Source organism: Pyrenophora tritici-repentis, chromosome 3 (assembly GCF_003171515.1).
Source record: "Pyrenophora tritici-repentis strain M4 chromosome 3, whole genome shotgun sequence".
Taxonomy (NCBI): domain Eukaryota; kingdom Fungi; phylum Ascomycota; class Dothideomycetes; order Pleosporales; family Pleosporaceae; genus Pyrenophora; species Pyrenophora tritici-repentis.
The window spans coordinates 168,228-188,534 of NC_089392.1; the positions used below are offsets into that span (position 1 = coordinate 168,228).

Sequence of the window (20,307 nt, forward strand, 5' to 3'; positions counted from 1 at the left end):
GCCGGAAGAGTCAGAGTCGGAGACGGAGGAGTCCAGCGAGGGGAAAGATCGCTTGGTGCTGAGGGCTAAAGTGGTAGGGGATGGGTGGGTGATGAACTTGTGTTTGGGCTTTTTGTTGCGGTTGTTGTGGGTGGACTGGGATGGTGATGTCGATGTCGAGGATGAAGAAGAAAAAGACCGCTTCTTCCCACGCGTCACGTCGGTGATGGGTTCCAGACACGACGTCAACTTCGTCTTCATCTTCTTTCCCTCCCGCACCTCTCCGTCAGCCAGCACATCATCCGCCCGCCCCTTCCTCTTCTCCCTCCCACTCGCATTCGCTCTACCCACCGCCTCATCCGCGGCCTTCAAGGCATCTTCCTCCATCATCCTCATCTGCCTCCTCTCCCACCCCCCTGCATCTCCCCCACCATCTCCCTCAAATCCAACGTCTCCACCTTCCTCGGCCCCTCGGACCCCACACAATCCTCCCTCCCATACCCCTTGTGCAAAAACGCCATCACAGCATCCGCGACACCGCCCTTAACCCTCGGCAGCGTACGCGTGGCAAGCTCAACAGCATACGCGATACCCACCGACGCATCAACGCCCTGCATTTCCTTCACCTTCGCCGCCTCGCCCTTGCCGTTGAAAACGTCATCGATGGCGGCACGACACGTCGGACAAGTAAACGGCGCGGTGTCTTGAACGGGAGTCTTGCAGTTACGGCCGCAGGGCAGGGCGCTGAAGACGTAGTGGCCGCAGAGGAGGTGGTGGTGGTTTTCGCTGCCGCAGGGGAGGAGGGACGTGTAGTCGGCGGCGTAGTACCGGATTCCGCGGAAGGTTCCGGCGTAGGTTTCGGGGAGTGGGTAGGAGGGGGTGGAGGTTTCGTAGGTTATTTCGTCGACCCAGTTGGGAGTTGTGGAGAGGGGGTGGCGGGGGATGGTGGGCCTGGCGGTGGTGGTAGTGGTGTGCTGCGGATTTTGTGTGGTGTTCTGAGGGGCGGTGTTGTTGTTGTTTACCTCTGCGGACTCATTTGTAGGTTCGGATGCGTAATATTGGTTTGTGGGTGACGCTGGGGGTGTAGGTAGAGTGGGCGCGTCTGTCATGTCGACATCCGCAGGCTCATAGGCGGAAGCACCATCGCAAGCGGTGTTGATGTGAGCGAGGTCACAGAGAGGGACATATGGTGGCGATATGTCACCAAGGTGGCGTGTGGATTTTTCTGCGATGTCTGCTGTAGACTTTGGTGCGTCCACTGGACGACCGAATGATGGCCATTGAACCGGTGGTTCTATAGACCTTGCATAACTTGTTGGGCGAGACGCATAGTTGAAAGCGGCCCGGTAGTCTGGCGAAGATGTCGCAGAGCTACTATCCGCTGGTGGTGTCGATGTGGTTAAGGATGATGTCGCGCTCGTCTCTGTGCTGAGAGCCGGCGCGCTGGTTTCTGGCTGTGTCTCCGCTACCTGTGTGGTAGTAGCAGCAGAGGGAATTGCTTTGGAAGCACCCAAGAGGCGTCCGAGTGCGCGGAAGATGTAGAACATGGTTGTGGTAAACAGTGGTGTTATGCGGTGTGGTGAGAACAAGGTGATATAGGCTGGTGGTCAAGTGGTCAAATATATAGGAACAAGCGCTAAGAGAGGGACGCGCTGGCCAAGACTTATCAGGGTATTGCCCGCTTGACAATGTGTTTACGCATTGCGCATGTTTGACAGCGCCAAGGCGAGTGGAAGCTGCACGTGGTGTCGATTGACGGTGTCAACACGTGATGCAACGGCGGTAGCCTGTGGCGAGGACCCCTTCTTTCACTGCGCGACCAATTAGCAGTACGATAGTTGACAACACAAGGACAGTAAGAGATTGCGATGATGTCATGGTAGAATGTATTTGTACTTGTACTTGGTCACCTCAGTTATTTGAGTGCATCCGCCGGATCATTGACGGCAGCGTGGGACGTCGGCGCATCAACTCCAGGCTGCTCATGGCTTGCCAAAGCATCCAAAACCTCCAGCCCCAGCTCTGACCGCGGTCCGGTGAAATTCTTACGTCCGTCGACAAGCCATTGGAAGGTACTGATGAACAGGATGATGGTAAAAGCGACGACGCAATAGTCTGGAACAGTTAGCTTGGAAAACACATACACCTAGAAGTACTCACTCATGTTGGAGGTTGTTACTGGTAGCACAGGCGGAAATAGGAACATGACGGTGGTCACCGTTGTGTACGAGATACCGAGTATGTTTGCAGCCCAGCCGATAGGTCCGGGTAGAACAAAAGCTCTTGGGCCGAGCATCTTTCTGCCTTGGAAAAGATTGATGGCAATGGGAATGGCATAGCTCACACCCAAGGCGACAACAGACGCAGAAATAAGAGCGTTGAAGGCGCTGCTGGATCCGATCAAGATCAGTCCGAAGAGGATCGCCAAAGTAGCAGCTAGGATCAGAGAATTGAGCGGCTGACCCAATCTCGGGTGTACTTTCGAGAAGAATTTCGAGAATGGTAGTCCACCGTCTCGAGCAAATGCGTACGTCATGCGACTGGAGGTGGTCATGATGGCAATCTCGGCGAAGAGGATGCAAACCAACGGGATCATCAACAGGCACGTGGCACCTGCTTTGCTCTTCGTCGCATTGAACAAAATCTGAAGAAGTGGGCCGGGAGCTGCGTCGATGATGGCTCCAGCATCGCCTCCGGAAACGAACAACAAAACCGTCAGAAAGATGAATCCGGTGACAGTGCCTATGCAGACACAGTAGATCATAATCTTGGGCCCCTCGACTGCAGCATTCGGAATCTCCTCAATCATATGCGCAACCGCGTCGTACCCGGTCAATCCGAACCCGCCCTGGAGCAAGCCGAGAAGCCAAGCAATGCCATCAGGCCAGCCCGTCTCATTGATGAATTTGGTAAAGACAAATTCTGCAGAGGCGAAGTCGGGGGATGCGCAAGACAATACGGTAATGCAGACGATGCAGAATCCTCCGATGGACCAGATGAAGGCGGTGCGGTTGACATAGGGCAATATGTCGTTCAAGAAGGCGTTGACGATGAACGCGATGATGGTCCAGGCAGAATAAATAAGCCAGACCTGCCACGGCCTCAAGTCAAACTCGGGATGATGTAGCGCGATAAGACCGGAAATGAGTTGCGAGGCAAGTAAGCCTCCCGAAGTAGTTAAAGCGAGCCATCCAGACACGTTGATCCATCCAGTGATGAAGGAAGCGAGCGGGACCCATTTCTTGGGAGTGATGACGGCTACCCAGTGGTACCTGTCTTCAGTTCAGTTTGTGTTTGGCTGAATGCTCGATATACTCACTGTCCGCCAGCAGTAGGGTATGCCGATAAGAATTCCGCAAGTGATGAGGCCAAGGCCAAGTTGCAGATACCGGCTGTGAGGAGGCCCCAAATGACACTAGTGGTACCACCGGATGGTAGAGCAAGTCCAATGGAGGATGAAAGTGCAGTCCAAGAGTTCAGAATGGCAAAAGCAAGGCCCAGCATGGAAATAAGGCTAAAATTGCGCTTGAGTTCGCCCTTGTGGCCGAGAGCCTGCAACTGCGCCTCATCGTCGAGAGATTTCCCATCGTCCGATCTCATGGTGTGGTTGGTGCCAGGTTAACAAAGGCTGGATTTAACATGGACCCGGAATGAAGTGAGCAGCATCTTCTATATGAAAAGTGCACGTGGTATATCGTATAGGGCGCCATGGGTCAGAAAGCTTGACAAAGCTTACTTGCCTCACATCGGTAGATAAGGCGCGTGGAAAGATGGGGTAAAAGCCAATCGGGTGTACGCACGGCAGGTATCGTGTCGGTGACGAAACGGCGTTACATCGAGCCTCGGACGCCACAGCGATCAGCATCCGAGACGAGTAGGGCCATCCGGACATTGCCGTATCTTGGTTCTCGGTATCCGCGTTAAGAGCGTTTCTGGAAGGTCCGGCGCAAGCTTGACAGATACGTGACGCGAATGGATTACATTGCCCAGGAGATGAAAGTGACGGCATGGTACAAAGGTAGTTGTGGAGTCTTGTACCTTTGCTTGGCGTCTTCTCGGCGCACCAGAAACAACACATGCCTCACCAGCGCTCGACTACCATGATGGCCGTTGATGCTGAGAGATTGCTGCGCGACACTCGATACATTCGCTTTTCCTGGATTCGGGGTGTTTTTGCTTTTTGTGTGTAAAGGGCTCGTGTTTTCGCCGGACTGCAAGCATACGTAACTTTCCAGAAACTCCACATCTCGCTGGCGACGTGGGACCCAAGGAACAACGCCAAAGTCATACGTAAACGTCTCAATCAATGCCAAAACCCTTGAACAGAATGCGCGGCATGCGATCACCCCAATATGTGTCTCTGCCGTTGAGCGAGAAGGAGGGTCTGTACTCGGAGAGACGGCGACGCGCCCAACGAGCAAAGGGCTCGTGGGGCCGAGTAGTACAGGTGGTAGGCAGCTTAGCGGTACTCTACGGGGTCTTCAGGTACGTGTCAGGCAATTTTGAGATGAGTGCACCACCAACTGAGATGGTAAAGTGTGTTCCAGCTGTGGACGCGCACGCCCTGCGACACCATCGACTCGGGCTATCGCTGCAGCCCCAAGACGAGCCATTTCTGGGGCCAGTACTCGCTCTGGTACTCGGTGCCGTCTGAAATCGACGTTGGGCCTCCCAAAGGGTGCGACGTGACTTTTGCAAACGTTCTTTCCCGCCACGGCGGCCGCGACCCGACCTTTGGCAAATCAATCGCCTACCAACTCCTCATCATCGAAATTCAGAACACAAGCACATGGTATCCGAAAGAATATGCCTTTCTCAAGGACTACAAATACACTCTCGGCAATGACCAGCTGACAGATGCTGGGAGGCAGGAGATGGTCAATTCTGGTGCCCATTTCTACCGCCGCTATTCCAAGCTCGTGGATGAGAAGATGCCGTTTGTACGCGCGGGGGGTCAGGAGCGCGTAGTTGAATCAGCTCAAAAGTGGCTCGTGGGCGTTGCGCAGTCGCTTAATGACGAACCGCCTGAGATTGATCTCGTCATCCCAGAAGGAACGAGTTGGAACAACACTCTTTCCCACGACACGTGCCCTGCGTTTGAAAGTGGTCCAGATCACGGGCTAGGCGATCGGGCTCAGCGCATTTGGGTCGACAAGTTTGTGCCACCCATCCAACAACGCATCAACTCAGCCTTGGGAACGAATCTCAGCGCGACATCCACTGTGTACCTCATGGACATGTGTCCGTTTGACACTCTCGCCCACCGTTCGGCAAAGATTTCAAACTTTTGCAAGCTCTTCACTGAGCAAGAATGGCGCGAATACGACTACTACCAGACTTTGGGCAAGTATTACAGCTACAGTGTGGGCAACCCCATTGGACCGACTCAGGGCGTCGGCTATGTCAACGAGCTGCTAGCGCGACTGACGGGCAAGCCTGTTCAAGACAACACCAACACCAACCGGACGCTTGATGCCGACCCCAAGACATTTCCACTCGACCGCAATGTGTACGCCGACTTTAGTCATGACAACGACATCAGCTCGACATTGGCTGCGCTTGGTCTCTACAACAAAACAAAGCCGTTGTCCAATACCTCGATTGAAGATACTGAGAAGACTTATGGTTATTCTGCGGCATGGACGGTGCCTTTTGCAGCGCGGCTATATGTCGAGAAGCTGCAGTGCAAGCACGAGAAGGAAGAGATGGTTCGCGTTATTGTCAATGACCGGGTGCAGCCTCTGGAATTCTGCGGCGGTGACAAGTACGGCAGGTGCACACTGAGTAAGTTTGTGGAGAGCCAGAGCTTTGCGCGAAGTGGTGGACTCTGGGATCGATGTTTTGAGTAGATGTCCGTACTTGCATTATTCGGCCTTCCTGCATCGTGCAATATTCACTTTCAGCTTCTCACATCTGTAGCCAAACGTTGAATTAGAAGGCATATCCTAGACGCAAGACGATACCTTGCATGCTCATTGTCCCCATTGCCTCTTGGTTCTGTACAATTCCCATGAAACCAGTTCCAACACCACGACCATCCTCTCATAGATGACGCTTCCAACTCTGTCTCACTCATCGCGCAATCGTATTGGTAAATCACACGTATGGAAGTGGCCAGCAAATGGCCAGCAAATGGCCAGCAAACGTGACACTGACAAGTATTTGCCCTCTGCTCATATCTCAGATAATAGCCAGCACTCCTGATTGAGACGAAAGCTACCCAGTAAGTCATTTCTCCATACAGCAGCAGCAACAACCTCAGTTTCAACCGTAAGATGAGCAACAAAATCTATATTCCAAAGCACACATGGAATACCTACGAACCTCCAGCTTTCCAAGATCCGAACAGAGACGCCACCCATGCACCAACACCGCGGATAAGACTAAAACTCAACCTGCCATCACCTCCTCAGAACTCATCTTCCTCGGAACCGGACGAAGAAGCCCGTACACGCACACGCTGCAAAATCAAGCTTGCTCGTTTTCACTACGGCGGCCCTCAACGACAACAGCAGGGACAATGGCGGAATCGAATCACGTTCGAACAGCCGTGTTTACATCCGACATGCCCACGCTGCTTGAAGTGGCACGCAGATATAATGCGAAAGCTCACACCCGAACATGTTGTTGAGGAGGGACATAGGAGTGAGAGAAAGCAAGATGGAGGTCTGAGCTCGGGAATACATCCTAGGCTTCTAGACAAAACACCGCTCGTAGAACAAGCCACCACCTCCAACGTCCCGGCAGAAACCACATGGCGCTCTACGCCACGAGAAAGCTATACTGTTCGCCTTTTGTTTCGGTCCGACATGGGCAAGATGGTGTATAGGCGTATGTTTGGGCTGTGGGATCCGCAGGAGAGAAAGAGGATATGTGAGCGGGCGAGGAGAGCGATATTCGAAGAGGCAAACTGTACACGAGGAAGAGTAAGACATAACATGCAAGATAAGAGGAATAGGCATGTAATCGGTGGATACAAGGTCAAACTGGTGTTTTTGACCAAGCAAGGAAAAGCGGCGTTTGCGGAGATAGTGAGGGTATGGTGAAGAAATGTTGTAGGTAACTTCTTCACAAAGATCAGATGAAGCAATTATTTGCGCAAGTTACAATTTACCATAATCCACGCTTTGTGTACTTGCCTAATTAGGAAGGTTGAAATAATTCATGTTAACGGGCAATATTTCGATAATTAGAGTCGGATTGACACCGACTACGATCGATGGTTTGAAGAAATTGCCTGGTTAGGAAGGAGGTGGCATTTTTCGACTTTTGTAGACTTCCGGAGATCAGACGAAGTAATTACTATCATCTACACTTTGCATACTTGCCTAATTGGGAAGGTCGAAATAATTCATGTTAACGGGTATTATCACGCCTTTTACAGTCGGATTTGGTCTGTCTGTAATCGATGGTTTGGAGAAACTGCCTATTTAGGAAGGAGGTGGCATTTTTGACGACGTTACCCTCTTACTTTACAACTCAGACTTGTATGTAGAAATCCAACACTTCATCTGCTATCAGTCGTCACGGGAATACCCCACTCTGGTGCGCAGCACGTTCGCCAAGAACCGCCACAATCCCTGCGAAGCCTCGGACAGCCCACCAATGCATGTCACGTCTCAGTCATCGTCGCGCTTTCCTTGAAAGACGTATATAGGACTAATGGCTGCCCCTCTAGATGTTGGACGAGGCCCCTTCAAATTCGACTCCCCATAATGGTGTACATGGCCAGAATACGGCCGGACCCGGCCGCGCTGCGAAGAGCTGCAGGTCGCCGCAGTCTCCTCACACGCCCGTCGATATGCGCGATACGGACGAGCGGGATTGCGACCAACGCCGCTGTACATGATCCCAATGTTGAGTTCCCTGCTGGTGTCCCTCCAGTCACGGGGTCACAGCGACTAAAGACGGTAGACCGCAGAGAAGCCATCAAGAAGGCGAAACCCTTCTCCGACTTCCTGACCGACACGTTCAACCGGCAACACGACTATCTGCGAATCAGCATCACCGAGCGCTGTAATCTGCGATGTCTATACTGCATGCCCGAAGGTGCGCTTGGTGAATCAACTCCATAGAAGAGTCTGGCTGACGAGTAATAGAGGGCGTCCCGCTTTCGCCACCGGCAAACATGCTCACGACACCTGAGATATTCTACCTCTCTTCGCTATTCGTATCACAAGGCGTGACCAAGATTCGCCTCACCGGTGGCGAGCCCACAGTGCGCCGCGACATCGTGCCGCTTATGCAGCAGATAGGCTCATTGCGCCCCAAGGGCTTGCGCGAACTCGCCCTCACCACAAACGGCATATCGCTCCACCGAAAACTAGACGCAATGGTAGAGGCTGGCTTGACGGGTGTAAACCTCAGTTTGGACACATTGGATCCCTTCCAATTCCAGATCATGACCAGGCGCAAAGGTTTCGATGCTGTCATGAAGTCAATCGACCGCATACTGGAAATGAACAAGTTGGGTGCAAACGTAAAGCTCAAGGTCAACTGCGTAGTAATGCGCGGATTGAATGAGCGCGAGATTCTGCCATTTGTCGAAATGGGACGCGAAAAGGACATTGAGGTGCGCTTTATCGAATACATGCCGTTTGGGGGAAACAAGTGGAGCGAGAACAAGATGATCAGCTTCCAAGAGATGTTGGATATCATAAGGGCAAAATATCCTGGGCTCAGGCCGGTTGCTGGACACAAGAACGATACGAGCAAAACATACGAGGTTCCTGGCTTTGTCGGCAAGGTTGGCTTCATCACGAGCATGACCAACGACTTCTGCGGCTCATGCAATCGCTTGCGCATAACCAGCGACGGTAACTTAAAGGTCTGCCTGCACGGCAATGCCGAGGTCTCACTCCGCGACGTGCTACGACAGGGAAACAACGGCGAGCCTATTGACCAAGAGGCCTTTGAGAGTATCAAGCAAATCGAAATGGACCGCCACCAAGGACGATTGAGTGACGAGACCGTTCTTGGCTGGGGCCAGAGGGAGCGCGAACTGCTCGATGTTGTGGGAGCTGCAGTCAAGCGCAAAGCTGAAAAGCACGCCGACTTGAACGACCTCGCCAACATGGAGAATCGGCCAATGATATTGATTGGTGGGTGAATATGGATTCCTTTTTCTTTCTTTCATGCTGGCAATGGTCATACTCTGTGCGAATGGTATCGCCGCGGTCGTTGATTGTGAGTCTACTCAATCGCTTGGAATCATCATAAAGCTACATACCAATCCTACCCCTTTTGCGCCTTCAAGCGTCAATCTCAATGTGATGTGCATCACTGACTTACCCCGAATAGATCAAAATATGCCCCCGTCAAGCCTACATTCACCGTGGCCTCTATTGCAAACACGATCGAAAAGCTCGGTCAACCACCCCTCCGCACGGCCGAATATACATAGACCATCATTGAGCCACCTATACCCATCGTTCTCGCCAACTGGGTCCTCTATTCGAGCCTTCTCATTTGACACCCGTCCTCAGGTACATAGAATGCCGGGAACGGACGGCCACGTTAAAGCGGCAGTTAAAGCGGCACGCGCAGACCATATCCGAGATATTGGCATGTTGAAAAGTGCGCTCAAGCAAGGCATTACGAGCAGGCCTCTCCCTCCGAGTATGGAGGAAGTACGACAAAAGTATGGTTTGGACGGCCCCGAATTCAACGGGTACTGGTATCGAGCAGCAGATGCAGAGCTACGGCACCGCACAAGAACAGAATCTGCCGCAGTCCTTGAAAGAGCTGAACGCGCGTTGCAGGCGCGGCTAAAAGAGTTTGGGAAGGGTGTCACGTTGACCCACGAGGGTCTGATGGCAGAAGCTAGACAACTTGCGACGCAGGCTGCCCGCGAGAAACAGGCCGCCCCCTTTAAGCGACACCAAATGATCACCATGGAAATCAAGAAAGTTCTACAGGAGGTCACGGTACCACAGGAGCATGTGAGGGTGCTCAAGGGCCTTCGCTCGAGGATTTCAGAATTGGAACATATCATGGAGCGGATCGCGGGCAAGGGACTAACAGCTGACGAGGCTTCTGAGACATACGGATATGGTCTTCCTGGAATTGATCCGCGGAACAAAGCTCAATTCATGACAGGAAAAGAAAAGCCGACTCTTGAGGAGATTGAAAACTTCCAGAAGATGATGCAATCATCTACATCTGAGCCTGTCCCCACAAAGATCCAGCAGATCCAACACCTGCTCGATATGTACAGGCAACAGGCCGCTGATGTCGAGGACGAGACACAGAGGCTCAAGGATATTAGAATTCGAAGGGAACAAGTACTTAGCAGGAGGCGCGAGTTGTTGGAACAAATGAAGGCGCAGAAAGAGAAGGTGAAGGAAACCGAGCGTGCTGCCAAGGCTAAGAAGAAAGGTCCGGCAAGAGGCGACGTGGATGCTATATTGGCGGAAGCATTGAGAAGGCAAAAGAAAGACACTCCGGAGACATTGCCTGATCGGGGTGTATCGGAACTGGAGGGTGTTGAGCCCATTTTTCAGTCAGTGACCCAAGCCGACGAAGACACTCTGAGTCCAATCAGGAAACCCGGTCTAGAATCTCTCAGGGTGTTGAAACCGCGAGAAACGCGCGATACTGCTGCGAAGGATGAGAACGTTCTCGCCGACCCAATCATGGATAAATCGGATACCTACACAGCTCCCACGGCGAGTACCGTCAGCCAGCCACCGAAAGTCAATGAGAACATCTTCCCATCCACAGCATCCGACATCTTCGCCGTCACGGAATCCCCTCCACCCAAACCATACATCTCGCCCTTCCTCGGCCTCAGCACAAGACCCCTACACAAACCAAGCAACGACCTCCGCCTCGACGTCACCCCCGCGGGCTTCGTCCCCATTGACGAAAACCTCGTCGTCACCTTCGAAGCCGGCGTCCCCCACCTCCAAGCCCAAGTCCTCGAAATGCGTAACCGCCTGAAACACGCCTACCCGCGCATCGACAGCCTCCCTTACGACGTCTGGAAGAGCGAGAACCGACGCACTCTCCAAACCTGGCTGAGGATCCTTGTCCGCAAATGGCAGACGCGCTTCGACGACGTGGAAAAGTCTGGGCGAGTCGCCAAGAAGGCGATGAGGGATGTGAGGGTGGAAAATGTGCTGGATGAAATGGTGCGGGATCATGATCTTGATAATGAGGCGGCGGAGCGCATGGCCATGCGGTGGTATGAGATTTTTGGTCATAGGGGGAGTATGACGGGGGATGCGGAGGGGAGGATTGATCGCGAGGAATTGCATGCTGGGGGGTTGGACTTTTTGCTCCATGAGAGTGAGGGTGTGGCGGAGAAGGCGGTGGTGGTGGGTCCGTTGGAGACGAAGATGCCGGTGGTGTCGAGCACAGTAGGTCCATTGGAAACGAAGATGCCAGAGGTATCGAGCAGTGGGGGTTCTGTGGTCAACGCTTCGTCGGGTACTCTGTCTATGCTCCGCGTAGGAGGGGGTCGAAGGATGTATTCCACAACCTCACAACCACCACCTTCATCGACTCCAAACCCAAACGAAAAAACCACCACACCACCCTCACTCCCCCACCTCACACCCACCGGCACCGCGCACATGATATCTGTCACCCCCAAACCACCCACCTCCCGCACCGCCATCGCCACCGGAAAAGTGTCCTTCACAAACGCCACGCCCCTCACGCTCATCCACTCCAACGCCGCGAAAAAAGGTGATGTACTAGGTGTATCCCGCATCGCGGGCATCATGGCGGCGAAGAAATGTTCGGATTTGGTGCCGTTGTGTCATCCCATTGCGCTTACGCATGTTGGTGTTGAGGTTGTGACTTTTGGGGCTGGTGGCGAGGGAGGTGGAAGTAAGGATGGGGGATTTGGTGGTGTGAATATCGAGGCAAAAGTACAGTGTGTAGGTCCCACGGGTGTGGAGATGGAGGCATTAACGGCGGTTATGGGCGCGGCGCTTAGTGTGGTTGATATGTGTAAGGCGGTTGATAAGGGTCAGAGGATTGAGGATGTTAGGGTTGTTGCGAAGGAAGGGGGAGGAGTGGGGGGTGGAGGGAGGAGGGGTGGAGGAGTTTGGGGGAGTAAGTAGATTTTTTGTTTGAGTGAGTGAGTGAGTGAAGATGAGAGGGGGGGTGTTTGTATTTGTATGGTGGAAAGGAGAGGTGAGGGTGTAGGATAGTGTGTAGTGTGTAGTGGTATTCTAAAAAGCGAATTATTCGATCTCTCTTCCTTATACCTACTTTTTTCCAATAACAAGTTGTAACAATAATCTAAACAGAATCAACCAAAACTCTCCCCTCTTTATTAACAAACCTAACCCCCTTCATCTCCCCACCATCCCTACCCTTCACACTCACCCAACCAACAACACCCCGTCCATCCCACCCAAAATCCACAACCCCACCCCTCGAACCACCAACCCCTTCACCCTCCCCCCACCCCAACTCCCCGGTATCGCCGGCCCCAAAACCACCGTCCTCTCCGCCTCCCCATCCCTACCAACTTCCGCACCCGGCAAATCCACAACCAGCATCCCCAACACCGCGCCGCCAAACCCAAAATTCCCATCAATCTGAAACGGAATCTTATCCCCAAAATACATGCTCAATCCATTCGGCGCCCAATTCGTTTCAATCGCAAAGCGCAACTCCCAATGCGCGTGTTCGGTGTCATTGAGGCGAGCCCAGCAGGCGCTACGCCAGACTTTAGCCCACGCGGAGTTTCCATCGGGGCCTTTGCCCGGGCCGCGGGATATGAGTTTTTGCCTGACGGCGGACGCGATGGTGGCGTTGGAATAGCCGTGTTGGAGGGCGGAGAGGGAGAATCCGGGGTGCCAGCCTACGAGTTCGGAGAGGTGGCGGTGGGTGTCGTTGGGGCGGTCGTAGGTGTAGCTGTCTGGGATTTTCCATTCTTTGATTTGAGAGAAGGAGCCAGTGTGGAAGCCTTTATCCAGACGGTGTAGCGAAGATGTCAGATTGGTTAGGAACACGGTATCTGGGTCGGCGACTGTGGGCTGCACAGCTAGTATAGAGTGAAAAACTTGGTGGATGAGTTGTTGATAATGCGCACATCCGAATGTCGTTCCACCGTGTTCGGGGCTGTTACACGGGTTCACTACTAGACTGCCGTCTTTGTAATACCCGTCTTGTTGGAGTTGATCGAGCCAGAACATGGCGACGCCTTTGAGTAACGGGTACCCTTGTTTAAGTAGCCATGTGGCGTTGCGACTGTAATCCCAGTGGTCGAAAACGTGTTGCATCATCCACGCGGCTGCGATGGGGTAGTTTGCCCATTCCGCCGCGCTCTTCATGGCCGTGTGGCCGAAGATGTTCATCTCGTTGTGGACGACCCAGCCGGGCGCGTTGTATAAGAGTGTGGCTGTTTCGGCACCGCGCGGCATCCACGTGTCGGTCATGTAGTCCCAAAGTGGGGATTGCAGGTCCGTGAGCCCGGTTTGGTCTGATGTCCAGTGGTTCATTTGGAAGTTGATGTTGGCGTGGTAGTCGGCCGACCAATCTGTTTCGAGACCTTCGCTCCAGCGGCCTTGGAGGTTGGGTGGCAGGGAGCCTGGGCGCGAGCTGGAGATGAAGAGGTAGCGGGAGTTTTCCATGAGGAGGCTTTCTAGGTAGGGGTCTCCGCTGGTGTTGTTTACGGTGTATCGATTGATGAGCTCGGATGTTTGGGTTTGGGAGGAGTTAAGTGGGTCTGGGAGAGACAGTTCGAAGAGTCCCGTGAGAGCTGTAAAGTCGTCGATATGGCGGCCGCGTAGTTGATCGAGTGTTTTTGTAGCGGCTTTGAGGGTGGTGGCTTCAACTATTAGTGCTGGGTCTTCGCCACGGAAGGAATAGTTGTGCTCTGCTGTTCCTTTCTTTGCGTCGTAGTTTGTCCCAGCGCCAATTACAATGCTGACGCTTTTTGTGCCACTGCGAGGGGCGATGCTCAAGAGACCAGTATTTTCGTCGCATGAAACGTCAGTGTTGGAATTGGACACCACACGTGCAATGGAGTCGTATCGCATTCCCTCTGGTGGACCGAGCTGGGTAACGCCCCGTAATCTCAGATGCGCCGGCTTTGTAGTGTCCCCCTCTACGCAAGTAACATTCTGCAGCTGCGGCGAGACTAATACGTTATCCAGTGTTACCTCCAATGGTGGTACATCGCCTGCACCCGTGGACTGGACGGTATATACACAAACCTGGTCTGGAAATGAGCAGAATCCAGTAGTTTCCAGATCATTGCCATTCGCAATAAACGTAGTTGTGTGGGTGCCAGTGCTCATATCGAGCTTACGGGTATAGTTTGAAACAATATCACTGCTCAACGAGGGAATTTTGACAGTCAGATTTCCCAGGACTTGATAAGATCCATAGTTGTCGTTGGACCCAAGCAGGGCCGACACATTGCCCGTGCCATTTGTGAAGATCCAATCACGGATACCAGGAAGTGCTGAGGCAATTAAGGTGTGTGGGTTTCCGCCTGTATAGTTCTACGTAGTGTCAGCTCCATTCGCCTTTAATAGACGAATTTCAAGCTCACAGATATGTTGAAAGGTCCTCCCGACCAGAGACTATCAAGATTCAAGGTGAGTGTCTCCGCTGCTGGAGGGCCAACTGGCATCGCACCGAGCCGGCCATTGCCCAAAGGATAGGTAGTTCGGTAGATGTCACGAGCGTCGGCTGGGGATGTAGACCATAGTGTTTTACCACTGGCTGACTGGATAATAGGTGCTAGGAAGCATGCGAACGAAGTCAATTTGGGTGGCATTATCACTGAGGATCTTGCAGATTGCAATCTTGTCACACGAAGATTTCACTAGCAGCAGCGTAGCATTATGTAGACCCCGCAAATCGTATCTTGCTGTATGTACTGGGACAAGTTGCGGGGAAGTACCTAGGTGTAATGGATGGGTACATCTACATGCCGATCGCAGTGGAGATTCTCCGTCGGCGGTCGTCCAAAGCAGTTCCTCCGCTTCAGATTCGGAAGACGATCCGCATTCCATGATGGACCCATGTCGTCTGTGTTGAAGTTGGATGGAACTGGAGCGAGAGAGATGTGGTGGGAGGGGTCGTGCCAAGGCCATCGGCGTTTTGATGGACCGAAGCCACGCTAAGTTTGGGGGACGATGATTCCATGATGCAGTAGCCGTTACGCTTTGCAATTGCGGCCACACAAAGCAAGATGAGGACGCCTTACACGTGCAGACAATGTCTGTCGCTGTTAAGGAAACCTGGAATGCAATTACGACCCTCGCAGAGCCTTAGACCCTTCGCCCAGAATGCCGTGTCGCAACGCAATCACTCGACCAAAAGTCCAGCACCACCTAAGCTGGCCCTGCCGAAACGAAGTCTGTCTACTACACCAAGCCGGGCTTTTGATAAAGCATTCGAACCATATGACTACATCGATCCCGAGGGTAACCGGCGGACGCTGGTCTTGACCGAAGATAACCTGTTCAACTCCTTCACCAACTCACCCATACCGCAAATACGCAAACGCGCAGCTTTCATGCGCCAACATGCATACTGTCCACACCCATCGCATAAGCCGACGCGCGCACCCAATAACCCCATGGACCTCGAAGCTCGCAAATCATCTGAAAATGGCGCTCCGCCCGCGCACGTAGACTTTGAATGCCCCGATTGCGGTATCCCTGTGTACTGCTGCGAAGAACACTGGGCGGACGACTACGAGGCTCATTTGGAGGTATGCGACGTGTTGAGACAGAGCAATGAGGATGATCACGACTTGAGGAGCGGGCGTTTCTTCAAGGAGTTTCAGTTTGCTGAACCGCAAATGGAGGAAATCTTGGTCAACATGACGAGTTGGGATACATATCTGTATACGAGGGACTATGATGCCTTGAATGACGACCGGGAGATGAGACAGGCAACTAAGCTGTTGTCATATCCGATGACGATTGCAAGCGTCCTAAACGAGCTGAGTCCGTACAACATCCGCAAGAATGGACGCATGACACCAGAGGGCTTGAAGAGCTTCAGCGGTAAGTAAGCCCATCGCAATGATTCACACCATACTAACAACCAGATAGCCCTCCGGCACACCCTCCACCCCCCTCGTACAGGCGGCGGTAACGACTGGAAGAACGCGCGCATTGCCCCACCCGCCGTCCGTCTCTTCATCCTCGGCGCACGCGCAGAATCCTCGCTCCCCCGCGAAACCTGGATGCAACTATCCTACCTCTTCCACCGCGTGCAATTCTCCCTCAACTTCATTGGACCGGAAAGCATGGCAAACCGCGAAAAGGAACTTCCCCTCCCCGAGCGCACACCCCTCAATCCTTTCGGCGCCGTCATCGAAGACCGCATTAGCAGCTCGATGAAAATCAGCACTTTTGTCGAATACTTCCACAACATTCACAAGACGGGTTATTTTTACCCTTACGACCCTTACTTTGACTGCTTCGTTGTTTTCCACCCCGGTTTTGGCAATCCGGCTTCCGCACATGAGTGGGAGGAAACTCTACCCCTCCTTCTCGAGACTAAAGTTCCTATCATCGCGACTGGATATTCGCCCGGAGATATGCAACAGGATGTTGACTTTTTGAACAAGCGTTTCGGAAATGAAATGGACGTTTTGCTCGAGCCGGGTGAGAATCTGTTTAGGAGTCTGAGGTGGGATCTTAACGATCTTGATCCTCATGATGTCACGTGTAGTAATTGGGGCGTGTATGCTTTCCGCGGTAAGCGGTATGAGACTACGAAGAAGGAAGAGGAGAAGGAGGTGCATAGTGATCGAACTGCGTAGGTGAGTGTGTAAATGTGTAGATATGTATAGTACTTCTGCATCTTGTGTTTGTGGACTTGCAACATTGTACGGCCGAGGCGATTACCGTGATGTGCATGATGGGAATGATTTTGGAGATTAGATGATATGTTCCGTTTTTGGTAGGATCCGAAATCGTTTCGCTTTTCAATACACCAGTTATGGCATTCAACTGTGACATCTTTGAAACGATACACTCAGACATCAAGTTCACATTCGCATTCACGTTCACGATACACATCCCACAAAGTTTAACGTTATGTTATTTCATTCCATTCATCCATTCATCATCCCACCCAGATATCAACCTTGTGACTTGGCGACATGTGATTCCATACTTGGTAGCTGACTTGGAGAGTTGTGACCATAGCAGGTAGTTGACTCGCGAGATGTGACCATAGTAGGTAGTACGTCTACTACCTCCCTACTTCCGGCATCCCGGGGTGCAGAATCCGCCGTAGCAGTAGCATACGCCAGCGGCTTCGGCCTTTGCGTCGCGGACTTGGACTGAGGCGGGGTCGGCTGCACGTGTTGTTAGTGCCTATATCGTGACAAGGTGTCCAAGATGATGCTTCACATACCAGCAGGAGCCGCAAGAGCAGCGCTGAAGAGAGCAGCGATAGCGAAGATCTGGACGGCGAATCTCATATTTGCGGATTTGGACTGACTCGAAGATGGGAGTGTTGGATAAAGGAGGTAGAGGTAGAGGTGGAAGGTAAAGCCCTATCTACGAGGACATACAGCCCTACTTATACCTTTCCCTCTCCTCCATCCTACTAGTTCACTCCTCCTTACTCCTCCGCGGGCCCCATCCTAGATTCACATAAGCCCCCTCTATCGATACTCCCAAGAGCGGTATTTTTCCCCCAACAGTGGCAACGAACTAGTCACGAGCCCGTTCCCGTCCATGGAGTTGCGCGCAATTACCATATCTTTTCTCACTATATCCCCACCGACAAAGGATGCGCACATGAGCGCCCCACAAAGCCGTATCCGGGGGCCTAAGTACGGCTCTTGCACGTTGATTATTTGGTTCGTGGCGTGCGGGTCACTGTCAGTGCCCTCAGCCTATGCATCTTCATCTTCTAGATGAAAGCGCACACAGTGGCGTGTGTTGGTGGCTTCAACGGATTCGATACTAAGCATTCGATAAAGTAGAACGCCCCCCATCTTTGCATCCCGACTCCGTACCAATCATCTCAACATTCCCGTCGGGCGTAACTATCGAGATAACTGCCTCGGCGGTTCGTCCTCAAACGGCTATGCCGCTAAGGGTAGTGCTGGATGCCTTGCAGCACGCCAGAAGAAGCAAAGTGTTTTAGTGTCTGGCCTGAATGCGGGGATGGCACGCAGAATACCACACGATACGCCATCTGATCGTGCGCCGTCAACCCCGGATGTTGGCTTGGAAAGCGCGCCGGCCCGCACTAGGGGGCTTAAGCCATTATAGTGCGCTATGGTCGGGTGGTTGGATGCGATTGCGGAGGTAAATGAGGGGCCGTGGTGGTGCTATGGGTTGACGTTGTCCGCACTTGGGAGTCCTGTCTCTTTTTACTCTTTTTGACCTTCCGTTTACCATCTCTTGCGACGTGCAGATGTATAGTGCTGCACCCCAGTGCTTCCTCGCGTGTTGTCTCCGATAGAATGGTTCGGGGGGATCCAGATACCAGGTTTAATGGACATGTTCACATCAACCAGGCTAGGGCTTCTCTTCGATCGCGCATTTGCTGCGTCCATGTCTTTCGGCTTCGGTAGATTTGGGTTCACGTCAGCCAGTGCCTGGTTAGTTGTGGTATCTGCAAAATATCCGAGTCGGCCTTGGGTAGAAGAACACATTTACTTGGAAAATTAAGACATGGGAAGAGGAATCCGAGATGGTATGCGGGTGTAGCCTAGAACATAAGGAAGTAGCCATCACCGCAAGTTTCAGCTTCGTAATCCATTGGCGCCGACTTCGCCAACTCCGCCTATCCCACATATTCGCATTCCTGGACGTTTGCCTTGGTACGTCCTACCATCCTGGAGTTAACAGCTTGATTGAAAGTGGACATAATGCACGCGTTTCCGACTGCTGACCTGAGCGCTGGTGATGTTGATGTGATTGGTCTTTATGACGTCATCCAGACCAATCAGTCAGGTTGATCCTACACGAACCTTGACGACAATGCTTCGTTCGGTTTCTGCGAATATGCAGCGAGGTGACAAAGCAGACTGGTGATGTAAGCAGAGAACTGATCATGCTGTGAGTATACTAATCGGCATGTCTGGTACTTAAGGAACTGCGGGTAAGATCAAGTTGTGCTTCCTGCATCACCTTGATCCTAGCTACTTTCCAACTGTCGAGTCTAAAGAATCTCCAAATCACAAATATCACTCTTGAAAAACGAAACCATCATGACCGAAATGAGCAAGAAGATTGCACTACCATCCGAAGGCGCACATGGCGACATCAACGGCACAGCCACAGCAACATGCTACTGCAGCACCGTCCAAATCAAGGTGCCAACCGAAGGCCCCGGTCTCGTAGACACCTTCATCTGCAACTGCACCGACTGTCGCAAAATCACCGCCAGGTACCCCCCATCCCATCCCACCCATCACCCGACCCCCACCCACTAACCCAACCGTCCCCCAGCATGTTCGCCTCCAACTTCATAGTCAAAAACACCCATTTTGAACACCTTCGCAGCGAAGACAAAATCACCCGCTTCAAACAAAATGCCACGATCGGAACCGGCCAGTCCATGGAAAACAGCTTCTGCAGCGTCTGCGGCACGCTCATGTATAGACGCAGTAGCGGATCCCCCGGTTTAAGCATCCCGCGTATTGGCACCGTTGATGATTTTGCGCTGCATGAGACAAAGTTTAAGCCGAGGGTTGAGGCGTTTGCGAAGGATCGGTGTGGGTGGTTGAAGGCGCCCGAGGTCGAGAGGCAGGTGGAAGGGGCGTATTATACGGGAGGGAAGGCATGGAAGAGCTCGCATGATGGGGTTGGGGGGTGATGGGGAGGTTGGGGAGAGTTCGTCGCTTTAGTGTGTGGGAGGTGAAGACGCTTTTGTAGAGTGTTGTGCTAAGTGGTTACGGTGGTAGGTAAGGCTGTCTTGGGTTTTATAGAGGCTGTGGAAGTGTGGAAGAGTAGCTACAAAGAAACTTCAGAACAGCTAACTTAGGACAAATATTTACGATGAAAATGATCTCAGAATGACGCGTTACCCATAATCGTGTTTGTATGCTTCTTCAATTCATCCACTCGGGCCTCTTCTTCAGCTCCCGTCTCTTGCGGCACACTTGTAATCATATCTACTTCACCCAATCCGAGACGACGAACCTTACATGTAGCTATCGAAGCATCAAATGCACCTTGACGCAAGCTGGAATAAAAGCCGGCGACATCCGGGCTTGTACATGTGTGCGCAGAGGCAGAAGGAGGACACCACACCACACGGGTAGAAGTCGGTAGTTGATCCGCAAAGCACGCTAACTTACCTAGGTAACACGGGATACGACTGCAATTCGGGCCTAAACTGACCCCAGAACCTCAAAAGAGCCATCCCGGAGCG

The 20,307-nt window shown here is 52.6% G+C and overlaps 9 protein-coding genes across 9 annotated transcripts; 5 read left to right on the forward strand and 4 right to left on the reverse strand.

Moving 5' to 3' along the window:
• Positions 1-371: 371 nt before the first annotated feature.
• Positions 372-1,526, reverse strand: PtrM4_074580 (Periplasmic protein TonB; the record flags this gene model as incomplete). The annotated part of the gene is made up of 1 exon (XM_001940438.2): positions 372-1,526. One exon carries the CDS (start codon positions 1,524-1,526, stop codon positions 372-374), a length of 1,155 nt encoding a protein of 384 aa, XP_001940473.2.
• Positions 1,527-1,894: 368 nt separating this feature from the next.
• PtrM4_074590 (PotE, Amino acid transporter) lies at positions 1,895-3,579 on the reverse strand (the record flags this gene model as incomplete). The annotated part of the gene is made up of 3 exons (XM_001940439.1): positions 1,895-2,094; positions 2,140-3,251; positions 3,299-3,579. 3 exons carry the CDS (start codon positions 3,577-3,579, stop codon positions 1,895-1,897), a joined length of 1,593 nt encoding a protein of 530 aa, XP_001940474.1.
• Positions 3,580-4,306: 727 nt separating this feature from the next.
• Positions 4,307-5,828, forward strand: PtrM4_074600 (His-Phos-2 domain containing protein; the record flags this gene model as incomplete). Its single annotated transcript, XM_001940440.2, has 2 exons — positions 4,307-4,464; positions 4,517-5,828. The coding sequence occupies 2 exons, from the start codon at positions 4,307-4,309 to the stop codon at positions 5,826-5,828; spliced, it is 1,470 nt and encodes a 489-aa protein (XP_001940475.2).
• Positions 5,829-7,694: 1,866 nt separating this feature from the next.
• PtrM4_074610 (MoaA, Molybdenum cofactor biosynthesis enzyme) lies at positions 7,695-9,088 on the forward strand (the record flags this gene model as incomplete). Its single annotated transcript, XM_066106150.1, has 2 exons — positions 7,695-8,028; positions 8,079-9,088. The coding sequence occupies 2 exons, from the start codon at positions 7,695-7,697 to the stop codon at positions 9,086-9,088; spliced, it is 1,344 nt and encodes a 447-aa protein (XP_065963088.1).
• Positions 9,089-9,473: 385 nt separating this feature from the next.
• PtrM4_074620 (MoaC, Molybdenum cofactor biosynthesis enzyme) lies at positions 9,474-11,968 on the forward strand (the record flags this gene model as incomplete). The annotated part of the gene is made up of 2 exons (XM_066106151.1): positions 9,474-11,814; positions 11,961-11,968. The coding sequence occupies 2 exons, from the start codon at positions 9,474-9,476 to the stop codon at positions 11,966-11,968; spliced, it is 2,349 nt and encodes a 782-aa protein (XP_065963089.1).
• A 346-nt stretch (positions 11,969-12,314) lies between these two features.
• PtrM4_074630 (Tymo-45kd-70kd multi-domain protein) lies at positions 12,315-14,725 on the reverse strand (the record flags this gene model as incomplete). Its single annotated transcript, XM_001940442.2, has 2 exons — positions 12,315-14,447; positions 14,498-14,725. 2 exons carry the CDS (start codon positions 14,723-14,725, stop codon positions 12,315-12,317), a joined length of 2,361 nt encoding a protein of 786 aa, XP_001940477.2.
• A 471-nt stretch (positions 14,726-15,196) lies between these two features.
• Positions 15,197-16,729, forward strand: PtrM4_074640 (zf-Mss51 multi-domain protein; the record flags this gene model as incomplete). Its single annotated transcript, XM_001940443.2, has 2 exons — positions 15,197-15,965; positions 16,014-16,729. The coding sequence occupies 2 exons, from the start codon at positions 15,197-15,199 to the stop codon at positions 16,727-16,729; spliced, it is 1,485 nt and encodes a 494-aa protein (XP_001940478.2).
• A 442-nt stretch (positions 16,730-17,171) lies between these two features.
• Positions 17,172-17,395, reverse strand: PtrM4_074650 (uncharacterized protein; the record flags this gene model as incomplete). Its single annotated transcript, XM_001940444.2, has 2 exons — positions 17,172-17,269; positions 17,329-17,395. 2 exons carry the CDS (start codon positions 17,393-17,395, stop codon positions 17,172-17,174), a joined length of 165 nt encoding a protein of 54 aa, XP_001940479.1.
• A 1,988-nt stretch (positions 17,396-19,383) lies between these two features.
• PtrM4_074660 (GFA domain containing protein) lies at positions 19,384-19,749 on the forward strand (the record flags this gene model as incomplete). Its single annotated transcript, XM_001940445.2, has 1 exon — positions 19,384-19,749. One exon carries the CDS (start codon positions 19,384-19,386, stop codon positions 19,747-19,749), a length of 366 nt encoding a protein of 121 aa, XP_001940480.2.
• Between the last annotated feature and the right edge of the window lie 558 nt (positions 19,750-20,307).